Source organism: Carcharhinus amblyrhynchos, chromosome 1, assembly GCF_965287045.1.
Source record: "Carcharhinus amblyrhynchos chromosome 1, sCarAmb.v2.hapA, whole genome shotgun sequence".
Classification (NCBI taxonomy): Eukaryota; Metazoa; Chordata; class Chondrichthyes; order Carcharhiniformes; family Carcharhinidae; genus Carcharhinus; species Carcharhinus amblyrhynchos.
In genome coordinates, this window is record NC_137324.1 from 116,182,811 (window position 1) to 116,200,447 (window position 17,637).

The following is a 17,637-nucleotide window of genomic DNA, read 5'->3' on the forward strand; positions in this document are numbered from 1 at the left end:
AACATTCACGCGTTCTAGAAATACTAATTTGAAGAGCTGCTTTTCAATTTTTTTTACAGCTAGTTGATTTCACAAACAATTAAATCATAAAAATCTACCCTTGACGGCGTTAATAAAATGCTCAAAAATTCAACATTTATAATATTATGCTGTTGAAAGTGACCAATAAAACACTGACAAAAGCAGCTTTGAAATTATTGCTGGTGTTCTCTGATAAATTAATAATTAAATTATGCAATATATTTGCACACATATTCTAAGTAAAATAAGTAAATTTAAATCCAGTTTCAAAAGCACATCAGCACTTCCCACTTCTTGGTTTGCCACTGTTACTGCATAAAAACAGGTGAAGAGAGACCACAGTTCAATTTGGGATAAATCAAATATCACACAATTAGCTCATGTTAAGCATATTGTTAAGCACTTGCAGGCTAGAACGAAGGCATTCTTCTTATGATGCCATATCCAGCTTCACGTTCAATTTGTGCCCATGGTAACAAAACATTAAAACCTAAAAAATATTACAATTTGTAATGTCTGGTTAAGGAGAAGCTGCAAACTTTCTACGCATTTTTACTAGAACATTTTCAGAAGTTGTGCTGAATGTTGACTGTAGTTTGTTTTTAAACATCACTGTTTACTCAAAGATAGTGTACAAACATGATTTTTGTTGAGTTACTAACAACTTAGATGGATTTTCTTCAACATAAAGCAGAACTGTGAAGTTCCATTGACTTCAATGAAAAGGAAAATCATGGTGCATAACAGGAGGCTGATCTGGTATCTCTCTCCTTTTACATCCTCAAAGTTGAGAGTATTATCTTTAGGAAGCTCAAGCATGCTGCTGGCATTACAAATATTTTTCTATCTTGATAGAGCGATACCATTTATTCCTGTAAAAGCTGTTTTAAAAGCAAATTTCATTTATATAACTTCAATGTGGGAAACAACTCAACAGATGTTGTCTAGTGCAGGGAGAAATAAGGAAAAGTGAATGGAAGCTTGGTCACAAAACTTCTTTCAAAGACTGTTAAAATTAAAGAGGTTTAAATTAATTTGTCTAAAGAGTTAAAAGCAGTCAGAGCAAATTAGCAGAAGGCAATGCCATCAGTAGTAGGGAGAGAGAGGAAGACTTGCACAGAAAGATCAGAGAAAGAAAGCAGATGAACATACAAGGCTGGAGGAGATTGCAGAGTTTTGACCAAGACAATGGAACAATTTCAAGACATGCCAATGGGAACATGGTTTTCTTTCATTACTTCACAGAATGCAAGTGCTGCTGATAAAGCCAGCACGTTTTCATCCCTAACTGTCCTCAAGGAGGTGGTGATTAGCCACTTTCTCAAACTACTGCAGTTCATGTAGTGTGGATATACCCAGTGCCATTATGAAAGGAGTTCCAGGATTTTAACATAGCAACAGTGAAGGAATGGTTTGGCTTGGGAACAATTTGTCAGTCGTAGTCTTTCAATGGGTTTGCAGCCTTCATCTTTCTAGGTGGTAGATATAGCAGGCTTGGAAAGTACTGTTAGAAGAAGCCACAGCAATTTGTGCAGTGCATTTTGTATGTGGTGCACATTGCTGCCAGTATGCAGCAGTTATAGAGGGAGTGATTTTTTTTAAGGTGCTGGGTGGGGTGTCAATTATGCAGGTTATTTTGTTCTAGATCATGTTCAGTTTCTTCAGTGTTACTAGGGCCACACTTATCCAGGCAAATGGAGAACATTTCGTCACACTCCTGGTCTTGTGCTCTATAGATGATGGGACAGATTTGGGGAGACAGGTGAGTTACTTGTAGCCAGTGTTCGTATGGCTGGTTCAATTCAGTTTCTGGTCAATGGTAACCCCAGGATGTGATAATAGGGGAATTCAGCTATAGTAATGCTATTGAACTTCAAGAGGAGATGGATAAATATACTTGTTGGAGATGGTCATTCCCTGCCACTTGTGTGGCACGAATGTTATTTAGCATTTCGTAGCCCAACCCTGAATGTTGTTCAAGTCTTACTGCATGCAGACAAAATTGCTTCAACATCTGAGGAATTGCAAATGGTGCTGAACGTCGTGCAATCATCAGCAAACATCTTCACTTCTGACCTATGATGTAAGGAAGATAATTGGTGACACAGCTGAAGCTGGTTGGGCCCAGGCCAGTACCCTGAGGAGCTTCTTCAGCGATGTCCTTGGGCTGACATTACTGATCTCCAACAACCATCTTCCTTCATGCTTGGTAGGATTCTACCCAGTGGAAAGTTTTCCTCCTTTCAATTTTTCTAGGGCTCCTTGATGCCACAAATAGACAAATGTTGCCTTAGTATCAAGGCCAATCACTCTCACCAGCACCTGAGTTCAAAAACTTTGTCCATGCTTGGATCAATGGCTGACTGACCCTGGCAGAATGCAAACTGAACATCAGTAAGCAGGTTATTACCCTTTAAGTGTCACCTGGTAGCAGCACTCTCCATCACTTCGCAGATGACTGTAAATCAACGAACATGGGAGGAAAGAAATTTGCAATTAGGATTCTCTATTTGACATAATATGACTGACTATGCTTTGAGAAGTTGCAGTTTAGGAAGGGTGAAAAGTAGAAGATCACAAAGGAAGATAGTAGGGAAATTAAGGTTGAGCTTTAGCAGTGAAGTGCATGAAGCAAAGGCATGACATATTGCAAAGATGGAAACAAAGTTTTTGTGATGTAGGCCTTTAAGTTTGTTTGGAGTCAAAGAATATGCTCAAACTTCATATGATCTACTTTGGCCAGAACAAGTGGTTAGTGTATGCAATCAGTAGCAAATGAACATAATTTATGGCAAAAGGTCAAAATGACAGCTTCCATCTTCTTGATATTCTATTTAAGAAGATTTTGACAATACAATTTATTTTTAACCAGATGGAATTAGCATAGAGGCCTTGCAAGAAACAATATTTTTAGCATCAGTCATGTTTTATCCTGGTTCAGAACACTTAAGAGAAAATCTGCCAAAATTCAAAATTTATTAGTCAAAAAACTCATCAAGGCAGTTAATGATTTGTATTTTTTGCTTCTTAAACCATTGTTTTTTTTGTGAAGTACATCAGATTGTTCTCATGCTGTGTAGCAACAAAATTGGACCCAAAGGCAACAAGGAAAAACGTTTCACAGTTAGGATCTGGGTTGCACTGCCTTAGAGTTTGGTGGAACAGATTCAAACATTTTCAAAAGGAAATTAGTTGATTATCCAAACAGGATAAAAAAAAGTTAGCAGATCTATGGGGAAGAAGTTGCTGAATTCTCACAGCTTACACAGATATGATGGGACAAATGACCTTTTGTGCTGTGAGCACTATGAATCTACCATCCCTAATTTTTTTCCAACTATTAATCTTTCACACTTATCTGCTCAGGTTAGACAAATGTGTCAAAATCTTAATTAAACAATAAACGGCACCTTAGATCAAACTATTCCTCTGGTCCCAACTAAAAATTGCTCAATTATATAGTTTTGAATATTTGCTGTAACTCCCTCATCAGCGAGATACTATATATTCCTACTAAAGTATTATGTTACAGACTAGGTTCAGGTCAGTGAACATTTACTGTCAAAGAATATCATCATCAAAGCACGAGTACATTCTCAGTCACCACGGAAATAAAATGCCATAAGTACCATGGAGATTTTGGAACGGGAACACACTAACCTTGGTGCAGAAGATAAAATATGACGCAAACAGCACTGATTCTTTGCCAATAATTTAGTGAATTCACTCAAATGATAGATGTCATAACAATTTTCTTCAATTACTAATCACTGATTGTTTTTAAAATCAAATGAAATAATCATGATATCTATTAGGCAATTGCCAGTTCTTCAAAATAACCTTTGCTAAAACTATGAGTCGAGAGTATTTGTAAATAATTCCAACTAGTTACATACAGCTGCGCAAATTACAAGGTTGTATTCAACTAACTGGTTACAAACATATTTTTTTCACTCATTTTTAGGATGTTGTTACTAGTTTCTGAAGGTGTTCAGGGACGGTTTGAAAGATTAGCATTAATCCACCGACTCTTGGCACAATGTTTTTAATTAGTCAGTAAACAATTGCAACTTATGAACAACATAATCACATTAATATAGATTTCATTAGAAAGCAATAGCATATATTCAACCGATGGAGGCAGCAGAGCCCTGCCAACACTTTAGAAAAAAAACAGCACTTTGGCAAACTGCATGCCCTCCTTGTTTAGTGCCAAGATGACTGCACATGGAATTCCATCCTTTATAAATAGACGCGTTATTTTTCTCTTCTGCTGACATGGATAACCACACATGGCTAAAAACAGCAAACAATTTTTATAGGGAAATGTGGTCTGCTGCTTGGATAACCCCTAAAATATCAGGACGAGTCTTGATAGAAACTCACTGACTAATATGTTGCACAGTTTACACAGTTGATCTACTTTTTGCCCCAGAATTAAAATTGAGACGTCATAACATCTAGGTCAGGATAAACAATATTGTTCATAGATCATAAGTTTTCGAACGATGATGCTGTTTAAAAATGTCCTTCAAATTATAACAGATCATCCTTTAACACTAAGTCAAAGAAAATTGATGCTAGTATAAACTAACCATGGCTTTTAGCACTTACACATTACAGTTGGCTAGAGTTATATCTTGGTGTCAAAGTAAAAATGTTTTTAACAGTAAATCTGTTGATTTTTTTGATGCAGTTAGGCCAATGATGTTATGGATTCTGTAGTTAGCGTAGAAGAATCAGCTGACAATCCCACTAAAAACTGACTATATTTGTGTCTACTGTCTGGTTCATTTGAACATCTTTAAAGAAGTGAGAAGAGCCCAAGGGCACCAAGGTCCTTACCCAAAATTTCATGGGACATAGACATTGCTGGCAAGATGAGCATCTGTTGCCCATCTCAAACTGCCCTCAAAGGTTGTGATGAGCCAGCTTGAACCATAGAGATACACCAACAGTGCTGTCAAGGAAGGGAGTTGCAGGATTTTGATCACGCAACAGTGAAGGAAGGGCAATTTAGTTCAAAGTCAGGACGGTGAGTGCTTTGCACGTGAATTTGCTGGATGTGGCATTTCCATGCATCTTCTGCTCTTGCCCTTCTAGGTGGCAGCAGTTGAGAGTTTGGAAGGTGCTGTCAAAGGAGCTTTGGTGAGTTGCTATAGTTCATCACACTGCTACCATTGTGCATTGGTGGAGGAGTGGATGGGATGCCAATCAAGTCAAATGCAATTTCTTGGATGACGTTAAGCTTGAGTGTTGGAACTGTACTCATCCAGGCAAATGGACAGTATTCCATCACTCCTGACTGGTCAAACTCAAGTTTGAAGGCTGTACCATCCCTGCATCTTAGATCATCTCCCTGCCTCTGACTACCAACTTGAAGTTCTACTTAATCTAAGGTGGTGTGACTGCCTTCCCTTCCCTAACACCACACAATGTCTGCGTCAGGGTGGCAATGGTTAGCACATCTGTTTCAGTGCCAGGGACCCTGGTTCAATTCTCAGTTTGGGCCATTGCATGTGTGTGGAGTTTGCACATTCTTGCCATGTCTACACGTGTTTCCTCCCACAATCCAAAAATGTGCAGGTTAGGTTGATTGACCAGGGTAAATTGACCCTTAGTGTCAAGGGGATTTGCAGGGTTAGAGATAGGGCCTGGGTGGGATTGTTGTCAGTGCATAGCATCTCCTTAACACTCTGCACTGAATTTCTGACTTTAGCATAGCTCACAAAGCACACTGTTCCATGATCACTATGCTCTTAAGGCTAGTGAATGATGCAAGATGAAGGCTTTAGATTCTAAGGCATTGAGGCTAGCTCGTAGGATGTAAGACCTGTATAGAATGGAAAGGTTCGACCTCAAGCCAGAACCAATGCTCTCGCAGCCACATAATAGGTTTTCTAGTAAAGACAAAGATATTGAAGTAAGTGAGGTTATTGGCAGCATGGACGAGAAGTTGGCTGAGTGACATCAAATAGTGATTGTGATAAACAGACATTTCCTGATATATATTGATGACATGTGGATGTACAAGGCACAACTTTAAAATCTGATCATGACATAAAACTTGGATGCATTATGAACTGAGGGGTTTAATGGATTTCAAATGGTCATGGCAAAACTGGTGGAATGGGTGGACACACAGTTGATGAAATTTAATGCATGTGCTAAGTGATAATTGTTTTTAGGAAGAATGTGAGGAGCAATATAAACTAAAGGCAACAATTACAAAGCAGACACAGGAACAAAAACATCTCAGGGTATGAACCATCATAGGTGATTGAACAGGTTGAGAAAGTGGCCAAAAAGCATATAAACTGGGCATAATAGACAAAGCAGAGAATACAAAAGCAGGGAGATTATAATCTCCCATTATAAAACTATTATGAAACACTGATTTGGCCTTAACTAGAGCAGTGTCCATTTCCAGGCATCATACTTTAATAAGGATGTAGAGGCTTTAAAAAGAGTTCACAAAAGACCTGGAAATGGTAGAGGATGAAGGACTTTAGTTATGCAGATTAACTGGAACTGGGGTTGTTCTCCTTACAGAAGATTAAGAAATTTGATGGAGGCTTTCAAAATCATAAGGAGAGAAGTGGTCCCCATTGTCAAAATCATCTAAAACCAGAAGAAACAGATTTAAAGTGATTGGAAAAGCACCAAAGAAAACGGGAGGAAAAACTTTATTACACAGCAAGTGGTCATAATCTAAAATAGATTGCATGAAAGCAGCAGTAAATCCAATCAGGGCTTCCAAAAAGGAATTGGATAAGTAAATGAAAGGAGAAAAAGTGAAGGTTTCTGGGGAAAGTGCAGAGAGAAATGGAACTAGCTAAACTTGTCTTGCAAAGTGTCAGTGCAGGCTCAATGAACTGAACTGCCTCTTTCAATGTCATAGCTATTCTGTGATTCAGGACATAGTCAACCAAACCATCCTCTACAAATAACTTTCTTACATTGATCTGCCTAATAAACTTCCTCCTCTTGATTTCACTCAAATTATCTAATCATTAGTTTATCTTACCATCCCTGCATTATACCCCCGATTCGTCCAAAAATTTATCCCTGGCAACCCTTTTCCCTACTGCCCCTTGGCATTATCAATTGCAGTCATGACTACGGGATTTTACTGCCACTTTATGCCTGTTTTGTAGCGGGAAAATGCCATAAAAAATCGTGCGTAAAGCAGCTAGCTTGAATGGTGCTAGTTTTCATGACCAACAGGATTTTAGGGCAGCCGCATTTCCAGCGCGATCAGCCTCTCTCTCGTTGGAAATGGGCGAGGGGCTGGTTAATATATTTAAATCCCTATAACATGTATTTTGCAAGCCCAGCGCTCAATCCTTGGGTTAATTTGCCTTTATGGCCTTGCTGGGAGAGATTCTCTCCAGCAAGGAAAACACCTGCTCCCCACGAACGGAGAACAGTTGTATTGGCCTCGCTAGTGGAACCAGAGGCCACTGATGTCCCCGGGGAGACTGAGGAATGCCCCTTCGGCAGTGCCAGACTGGCAGTATCCCTTGGCAATCTGGCACCTGGGCAATGCCCACTCAGCAATGCTAGGCAGTGGGACTCATTGCCATTTTGAATCTGATCGGTAGGGGAGAGCAGTAGGGGCATGATCGGTGGGGAGAGGGAGAGGTCTACAATCAGTCTGAGCAGCAGGGCGGGGTGGGGGTACTTGAGGCTGCCTGCAGTAGAGGGGTCTGACAGCTCTGTCTGTCATAACATTGGGGAGACCACTACAACAACGGATGAATGAACGCCACTTGACAATCACAGGCAAGAGAGTGTTTTCTTCCTGTTGGGGAACACTTCAGCAGTCAAGGGCATTCAGCCTCTTATTTTCAGGTAAGTGTTTTCCAAGGCAGCTTTCATGACACATGACAATGGCAAGTCACTAAGCAGAAACTGATAGTTGAGTTCTGCATGCAGAAGGACGGCCTCAACCGGGATCTTGGGTTCATGTCACACTATCTGTCACCCAAACGACTTGCCTGGGCTTGCAAAATCTCTAACTGTCCTGGCTGGAGACAATACACATCTCTTTAACCTGTGTTTGACCCTCTCTCCACTCACACTGTCTGTGCCTTTAAGACTTGATTACCTGTAAAGACTCGCATTCCAACTATTATCTTGTAAACTGAGTTTGTGCCTATATATACCCTGTTTGTGAACACAACTCCCACTCATCTGATGAAAGGACAGTGCTCCAAAGGCATGTGGCTTGTGTTACCAGATAAACCTGCTGAGATTTATTATGCTTGCTGCAATGTTCCAGTGAAGATCAACACACACTGGAGGAACAGCATCTCATCTTCTGGCTAGGTACTTTACAGCCTTCCAGTCTCAATATCAAATTCAACAACTTCAGATGATTTGCTCTATCCAACCTCGACCCCTATGGTTTTCATTCTATTTTCTTTAATGTTTTTACTGTTCTCTACCTTTTATTTCTTTATTATCTTTTCATTTTTCTTTCCTGTCCCCACTCTTTCCCCCTAATTTATGCACCTTCCCTTACCTTTTCTCCCTCTCTGCTTCTCCTTTTCTAAATCCTACCTCTGTCCCATCCATTCCACTCCACCACCAACATCTTCATTTTAGCTTCTCTCTTGTTTGGCCATTCACACTCTTTATTCTCTATGGATTGGCTGGTTTCTGTGGCTATGAGTCATCTTTCATTCCGTAACCCTGCAGTACAAATATCTTCCAATATCTATGCCTTTTAACTTTGACAAAGGGTCGTCAGCTCTTTCTCTCCTTACAGATGCTGCCAGACCCGCTGAGATTTTCCAGCATTTTCTTTTTTGGTGAATAAACTAGGATTGTTTTCACCAGGAAGATGGAGGCCAAGGGGAGACCTGATAGAGATCTACAAAATTCTGAGCATAGACAGGGTGGATAGTCAGAGGTTTTTTTTCTGGGGTGGAAGTGTCAATTACAAGTGGGCACAGGTTCAAGGTGAGAGGGGGAAAGTTTAAGGGAGAAGTTTTCATGGAGAGTGGTGGGTGCCTGGAACGTGCTGTTAGAGATGATGGTGGAAGCAGCCACATTAGCAACATTTAAGAGACATCTGGATAGGTATATGAATAGGGAGGGAATAGAGGGATATGGACTAAATAAGGGCAGCAGGATTTTTTTTAGTTTAGTTAGGGCATCACAATCAGCACAGGTTTGGAGGGCCGATCCTGTGCTGTACCTTTCTTTGTTCTATCTCTGCTTTACAGACCAGTCAGTTTAACATCAGTGGTGGGTAAACCTTCAGAACAATAATCAGTGAGAAAATTAAAACTCATTTGGATAAGCATGAACAAATATAATGAAATCCAGCATGGATTTAAGGGCAAATCAGACTGAGTAACTTGAGACAGTTTTTGATGAGGCAATAGAAAGGATTGTTGAGGACACTGCAGATGATCTTGTGCACATGGTCTTTTAAAGGCCTTTGATAAAGCATTACATGTTAAACTTGCTAATTTTTTTTTTCCATGCGATAAAATGGGTAACAACTGTGGTGATATGACATACACGTATCTTTGAGGAAGTGTATCTTAAACTACTGCGCATCATTTCCACCGAGGCAGGATATGATTCAGTCCCATGACTTTGCACTCAGAATACAACAACAGATGTAGAAGAGATGCATGCAAAGCTTTCATTCCAGTTAACACTGTATCAACACAGTCTTAACCTCAAATAATGACCCCCCACCATTGTTTTACCAGTCCTCGTCATATGATTGATATATTTATGTCGAATAGAAAAAAACTAAAGTTTATTTGTTAGTCACAAGCAGGCTTACATTAACATAACAATGAAGTTACAGTGAAATTCCCCTAGTCACCACAGACCAGCATCTGTTCGGGTCAATGAACCTAACCTAGAACAATGTAACACAGTAGCAGCATTTAACCAACGTACAAGCCTCAATTCTTTCATCTGCTGCAAAAGAACTGGCGTGGAATTGAAACAACCATTAATTACTAACTCATCATGTGTAAGGGATCCTGCATACTATAACTTTGTTCTGGAACATCACACCTCAGTTTAGCCAGCAGGCACCAGGTCCTTCTAAGATTATTCAAATTTGAAAGAGTTTAATTTGTATAAGCCTGCGAAGTTTGTGCATGAACAAAGATTAAAGCTGTAAGCAATACTCCACAGAGAAAGAATCCATTACTGCTGCTTTCTATCCCTTAAGTCCAGGAGCTGATTAAACTCTGAAAATTGGGCTAGGGAAGGACAGTCCATCCTATACTAGTTCCCAACATTGCCTAATAGTAAGAGGAAGGATGCAAAAGTATTTTATCATCTGATAAATTTTCTCTTTGAAATCTGCTGCTCATTTTCACACCAGATCATTATTTTGTGGACAGAGCTTAACCCAAACCAGGAAACCAACAACAGCTCAACAGCACCACCATTGCAGTCAAACTACAATCTATGATCAGCTGAGACTGTGGCCACTTAAGGTACTGCAACTCAAGAAGCCAAACTGTCAAAATCCTGAATATTTGTTCCCAATACGTATTTTTAATAATTCTATAAAAAGCCACAAAAATTTTCACATTCAGACAGCAATGGATCTCATATCTGAGTTCACTTAATTTTGCCAACATGCAGAGCTGTGTTTTCTGGACCTTGATATTTCCAAGCCACACTAACAAACCATTAAGATTAAATTTGTTATAGACAATGCAGGCATTTACAGGCTGAACTTCAGGTCTGTTGGGCCTTAAAAAAACAGATAAATTCTGGCCAATATGTAAAGTTCAATAACCAGTGAAGCTCAATTTACTAATACATTGTCTGGTATTCATGTCTTTTAGAAAACAACTAAGAGACTTTTGATCAATTCATAAGTAGAGTCAAGGAGAATGAGCATGATTGCAACTTTATAGCATCAGGGTTAGACAGCAGAATAGTCAAGCTTGTGATAGCACCCATCCCAAAAGAAGTTTCTGAAAAATACTTTTTGAACCAACCCAAAGGTTACAGCATGGAAACATTCAAAGTGGATGCAAGTACAAAGTTATCCGACTGGGAGGACAGACAGAATCTACAGGCTATTCATCCATTATTCGCACAATTGCTTACTGACTTGCCTGTACTGGCTACATGGGCGGCGCAACCTCAGAAATTACCAAGCTTCTAATGATATATACAAGACACATGGCATCAGAGGGCACTGAAAGCATAAATGCAGAAGGCAAAAGCTGGAAGCCACAACCAGAGACTAGACAGCTACAGCAACTTTATCAACCAGGAGCATACAACAGCCATCAGCAAAATACGATCTATGAACTATTTAGCCAATCAGATGAGGATAACCAGAACATCAGCATAAAAAGTGAACAGATATCCCACAAGGTGAACATTAAAGAACATATTGGCAATTACTGCTATCCAGATTATATGCCCACAGTTGCAGGGACAGTGCCAATTGTACACAAAACTGGATACTGGTGCAGGTGCAAACATCCTTCCAGATTGCAGGGTTCAAATACTTGTACTCACAGAACTGGCTAATGATGATTCAATCAACGACAACCAAACTTGCCCACATAGAAGGGCTCAGAAGTTCCATCACACTCAATACAATAGCTGATATAAGCAGATGGTATAACCAAACTGGGACCAGATGACACCTGGTCATCCCAGGTTATTTCTGCTATGGACATCATTGGTCTGGTGATAGTAGGCCTACAAGTATGCAGGGATCTGCCCTTGGTCATCGTTCGTGATATCGTCAATGAAAAGGCCCACTGATCAAAGGGACTGCACTGAGGATCCCACTTACACCAGGAGAAGACCATGCTATTTTACAGTGTAGATCATTAGTCAACAAGCCATGCAACAGTTTGAACCAAATACGTATGCCCATTCCGAACATACATGCCACGCAGAACCGATGTAAGATTAGTATTCAGCAGACAAGCGCGGATAACTCATCATCACAGTCATCACTCGCTGGTAGTTCCAGGAGTCAAAAGGTGTATTTATTGAAAAACAGGGGACATTGAAAGCCACATGGTATTCAGCAGAAAATGGCAGCATATACTCTTTTTTTTGTTTTAATGCACTTTAATCAGACAATTTTCCATTGTTTGACAGTCAGAGGTTGATTCAAAAGATCAGCACAAAATAACAACATTCAAGTCTAATCTCAGGTTAGCGCCGATTTACAGCACCTTTCACTTTGACCCCTTCCCCCAGCCACCCCACTCATAACCAAGATCATTTCAAGTACCAGGTTAAAATGATAAGACCGTGAGACCAAATGGATGCCAAATCAGAACAATACCAAAACCTGATACACCAAATAATCTATTGTGACTAGAACATGTCTAAGACACAAAAAAAAACACTGCTTACCTAACCAGTATTCTGAAAACGTATGGCAGCCTGCAACTCAGAGAATCGTAACTAAGTCGGTACCTAAGTAAACCACCAATACGTTTCAGATACTTGTAAATTTATTACTTTGTAACAGAGTACAGTCAGACACAGTGACTTTCTTTTGCTTTCATGTTTGATTGTCAAAGAAAAAAGGTGGGTGTAGCAATATGATGTACATTTACCTTTAAAAAAAATGAATCTTAAAACTACTCTCAATCAGTACCACAAAGATGGGATTTGATATTGTAGTCCCGTGACTCTACTCAAATACAGATGAAGAGGTCAATCTCTCAAGTATCACTTGTATATAGCCTTATAAAAAAGGAATCCATATTATTGTTTTACCAATCCTTGTTGTATGTTTGATACCTTCTTCTATTTGACATAAATGTAACAGGATATTGAAATTGGCGAAGAATTTTTAAAATGTGAGTAATTGCTTTTTAGACTGGAAGGAGATACAAAGTGGAGTTCCTTATGGTCAGTTTTTGACCACTGCTGTTTTTTTCTACACACTAATAACTTGGTGGTAAAGGGCACAATTTTAAAAGTTAATTTAAATGTTGTAAACAATGAGGAAGTTAGTAGTATCATAGAACTTTACAGTTCAGAAAGAGGCCATTCGGCCCATCGAGTCTGCACCAACCACAATCCCACCCAGGCCCTACCCCCATATCCCTACACATCTATCCACTAATCCCTCTAACCTACGGCATCTCAGGACACTAAGGGGCATTTTTTTTTTAAGCATGGCCAATCAACCTAACCTGTACATCTTTGGACTAGATTGAAAAGGATATAGATTGAAAAGGATGGCCAAGTTGGCAAATGGACAGATTGACAAATGAACAGACACATGGCTGATGGAATTTAAGGCAGAGAAGTCTGAGGAATACATTTTGGTAGGAAGAGACAATACTCGCTAAATAATATAACTTTTAAAAATATCATGCAAGAGACACATCTGGAGATGCTTGAACACAAAGGTGATGGGGAAAGGGAAGACAGTGTTCAGTATTATGAAAAATTACTTCTAAGGGTTGATAACAGTGGAGTATAAACTTAAAATCAATAATAGGAGGACAAAAGATGAGGTTAGAAGAACTGTCCCTTCACCCAAAGGATTATTTAAATTTGTGATATGCGTGAGTTACTAAGAGTCCATTACTTAAAACTACATTAGATAAATCACTTTACAACAAAAATACAGAAGAGTGCAAGGTAGTTGGGTTAAAACAAATAATTCAAAGGCAAAGTCAACAATGGGACAAGTAAAGCTCAAAACCTTATAGTCCTATTATCTTAAACAGCTATTCCCACATTATCCAATGAAGCCTACATGAGCATAAATAAAACAACTTTGAAAAAAAACTAGCAATTCCTTCAATGACTGAGAAAGAGAGAGAGAATTCTAACAGTTTCAAAGAGAGACTTCGTCATGTGAAACTGAAAGTGCGTCTTTGTAATAATATCAGAAGATTTTTAATCACTAACAATAGTACAGAGAAAACTTAATTCTAAATGCACCTGCAGAAGGTTGCTACGTGTAGGGAAGAATCAACAGAAGAGTGCAATAACTACTGGGCAGAGTTATGAAAAGAACTAGTGTACAGATATTGCACTTAAATCAAAATTATAATTAGAGTTCATTAACTTTAGTCATTTTAATTTTTGCTTCAATTCCTTCAATGTGAATGTTTTGGAATTCCAACTGCCAATGAATCAAATTCTTTAAGCTCTGTTTTACAGGCATTGTACGTGCTCCTAATTATAATTCACAAAATATTTCATAAAAATTCATGACTGCAAATTATGCAATACACAGAATGATAGGGCAAACCTTACCTTCATTAACTGGAAATCTACAGTTTGACACACTGGGATATACATCAGGTTTATACAGTTCCTGCTGATTCCTGAAATACACAAAATAGAAAACTTAAATGCAAACTCTTAAGAATATTTTATTTGTTGAAACAGTCCACAACTTTGACATCAGTCTTCACTATAGCAGCAATTTGAATTGATCTCACCCTTTTGAGTTCCATGTACAAGGTACTCACATTTATACACAATTCATTTTAACATGCTATCATACATTCCTTATTTTAATTGTAAGGATGTTTCAAAAAATATTATATTATAAAGCAATTCATAAATTGTGATTTTCCTAGTTTGCAGTTACATTTGTATCTCAATTAAAAGTTTCTGACAATTTTGCAACAGAACTGATGCAAGTTTAGGAATAGCTGGAACTAGCAGAACAAACAGCACTGAAATTCAAACTTAAGTCTATTTAAATGGTATAGAACACAACACTTTTGCTGTTAGCTGCAAGGCTCCAAAAGAAATTCTTCTAATCTCAATCCACCTCCAAATAGGAGTAAGTCACAAAAATCTCACCCCCAATTTGTGTCAGGATTAGAAAAAAACTACAACGGTCCCATCTTTTACCCAAGGATTGAAAAGAAAATCACTAAAGTTCAGGCACAAAATTCTTAATATATTATACATTGTTTTGTGACAACATTCAAGATGCACACTGTCAAGAAAAACTGCAATCCACAGATAAAGTAGGGTTAGAAGGCAGTTGAGGTTTGGATCAGGTGCCCAGGCATGTTCACTTAAATGCTTCAAGTCATATATTCTTCAACGTTGTTTATTTTAATTCTAAATTCCTAAATCCAGATTTACAGTAGGAAATGCCCACTGCTGTGCATCATTCTGTAATTACGCTCTCCAACAAGTGGTGGCACTAATGAAAACTTCATTGCTAGAAGTATGTACCTGCAATATAAAGTGCCTAGTCAGTTCCCATCTACAGCATGGGCAAAACAATTTAAAATGATAAGGTTGAAAGCAGATGTGCACAGAATAAAGTTGTTACTAGTTTATTTCCGAGGGAGTTCCCATAATGAGTCAAGAACAGTCTTTCAAGTGAAGCACAACTATAAAACAGACCAAAATTAGACTAGGACACACACTTATTCAATGCCTTTAACATAGAAAATATACCCACATGCTTCACTGGACAGTCAAGCAAAAAATGGACACCGAATCAAAGGAGAAGACATTAGGATGGGTAAATAACAGCTCAATTCAAGAGGTGAGTTTTAAAGAAGGGACTTAAAAAAAAAGAGATGTGGAAAGGTATAGGGCTTCAAGGCAGGAAATCCAGTGGTGGGGGCTTTAGGTAGCTGAGACAAGGCCACCGATCATGGAACAAAAAGAGGGAGAGCTGCGAAACATCAGAGTCGAAGGAATAGCAAGTTCTGGATCAGAGCTGTAAACTGGAAGGAATTACGAAGATTATGGCCACGAGAAAGTTAAACATACAAATGAGCTCAAACACAGCAAGGGTGGAATGATGGATGAGCAGGGATAGATCACAGAATATGATGTAGGCAACAAAGCTTTGATGAGAAAGGTGAAAGAGTAGGTGAGGAGCTAGCTAGAAGCAGAATCCAAAGGTGAAAAGAACGTTTGTAACCGTTTCTTCAGATTATGGACTGGGATAGGGTCAGAAGCAGGTGATGTAGTGAGAGGAAGGAAAAGTATACGCCATTAGGAGTTTAGCTAAGGATCGTAAAAGATTCTTCAGATGAACGGTCTAGTTCAACTGAAGGAATGACTGGGGCTGGGGAGGGAACATGATGAGGGTGTACAATCAGTGACAAGAATACAAATGTTGTGACACTGAATAGAAGCTCATTGCTTCACATATCAAAAGCTTAACTAGATGAAATTGTTGCTCATTCAAGAACAGATCCAGATCACCCATTCTGCATTTTAGAGAAATAGGGGCTGGAATTCTCCTGTCCTGCCCGCAATGGGAATTTTAGTGGACAGTGAGTGGACCATGAAAAGATCCATTGACCTCAGGTGGGATTTTCCACTTTTATGGCAAGCATAGCCACAGAATCCCACCTATGTACTTTTATTTTGTATTATTTCTGATTAAATAGAAACATTTATAATAATACAAGAAACACAGTAGAAATGTGAGCACAAGGAATTCTCTGCAATACAGACTCAGCAGCTAAAAGATGTGAAGCAAAGGGACAAAATAAAATTGAAATATAACAATTGCAATTCAAATGTACTTATATATAGTGTGTATACAACATCTATGTAAACAGATGGATATATACATATAAATTGAACATAATTTGCATGTGTTTTGTTTTTATATTCATGAAACAATTAAAGAATGTTTAATATTTGGAAATATCGGCAAGTGTGATAACGTGAAGGAATGCAGGTCCATGAAATTTATGCTGCAAGGGAAAGTGGGCCATGGAATTGAGTTGATGAGTAACAAAGGGAAGTTATGGTGGCAAGTGGACTGTAATAAATTGAGAGCAAGTTTAGAAGTTTTGAGACATTTGGTAGTAGTTGAAGCATAAAGGGTTATCAGAATGGATATGCCAATGAGTCGAGTAGATGATGATGTTTCACTGATATCAATCATGTGCTAAATTCGAGAGGGGTTGGAAAAGTGCTCAGAACAACATACCCACTCTGTAACCCATTTAGACTGTAGTCATTCAGTACTTGTTTAAAACCGGTTAACAGTACGCTAAGGGAAGTTAGGTTACATATACCAGTAACCAAGAACCATGCCAAGAGTCCACAAATCATGGAGATTATTTCAAACAGTAAGCACATAAAAGATTAGTGGGATCAAGTCTTTTCAAGGAGAAAAGGGTGGAGTAAGACTGAAGAGAATGGTGAGGGTAAACATGAAATAGAGAAATAATTTGGAGGATGGATCTTGGAACATTTAATTGCAGACTGATTAAAAACCCACATCAGGGAACAGGACCAGAAGAGTATCAGTGGAAGTGGAAATGAAAAAAAAAACGTTGGGTGGAACATGATTAAAACACATATTGGCAAAGTCAGAAGTACTAGAAAGTTGTACTTAAAATAAAATACTTTGGAGCAGTAGTTAGGTTTCAGGACTTTGTGACCATTCTGCCACAAAAATGAAAAAAAGTTACTTTTAATTTTGATAGTATAGTGCATAAATAATGAGTGCAGACATCAAGTATTTGAGATGTTATTGATGCAGCCTTGAAATAAAAACAAAAATTGAAAAAAGTTTTTAACCTTTGCAACAAAAGCTTCAGCTGAAATAAAGAAATCCTGGGAAAGGCCAGTAAACACAGAAGTTGGTCTGCTTAAGTCACGCAAATTATCCACGAAAGA

General features: G+C 38.6%; 1 protein-coding gene across 1 annotated transcript in view; it reads right to left on the reverse strand.

The window, feature by feature from the left end:
- Nucleotides 1-17,637, reverse strand: part of LOC145344297 (ubiquitin carboxyl-terminal hydrolase 53-like) — a 103,803-nt gene that overhangs the window by 17,115 nt on the left and 69,051 nt on the right. Inside the window, exon 13 of the mRNA XM_080191371.1 lies at nucleotides 14,272-14,342. Coding sequence (XP_080047497.1) covers nucleotides 14,272-14,342 — 71 coding nt within the window. The remainder of the gene's footprint in view (nucleotides 1-14,271; nucleotides 14,343-17,637) is intronic.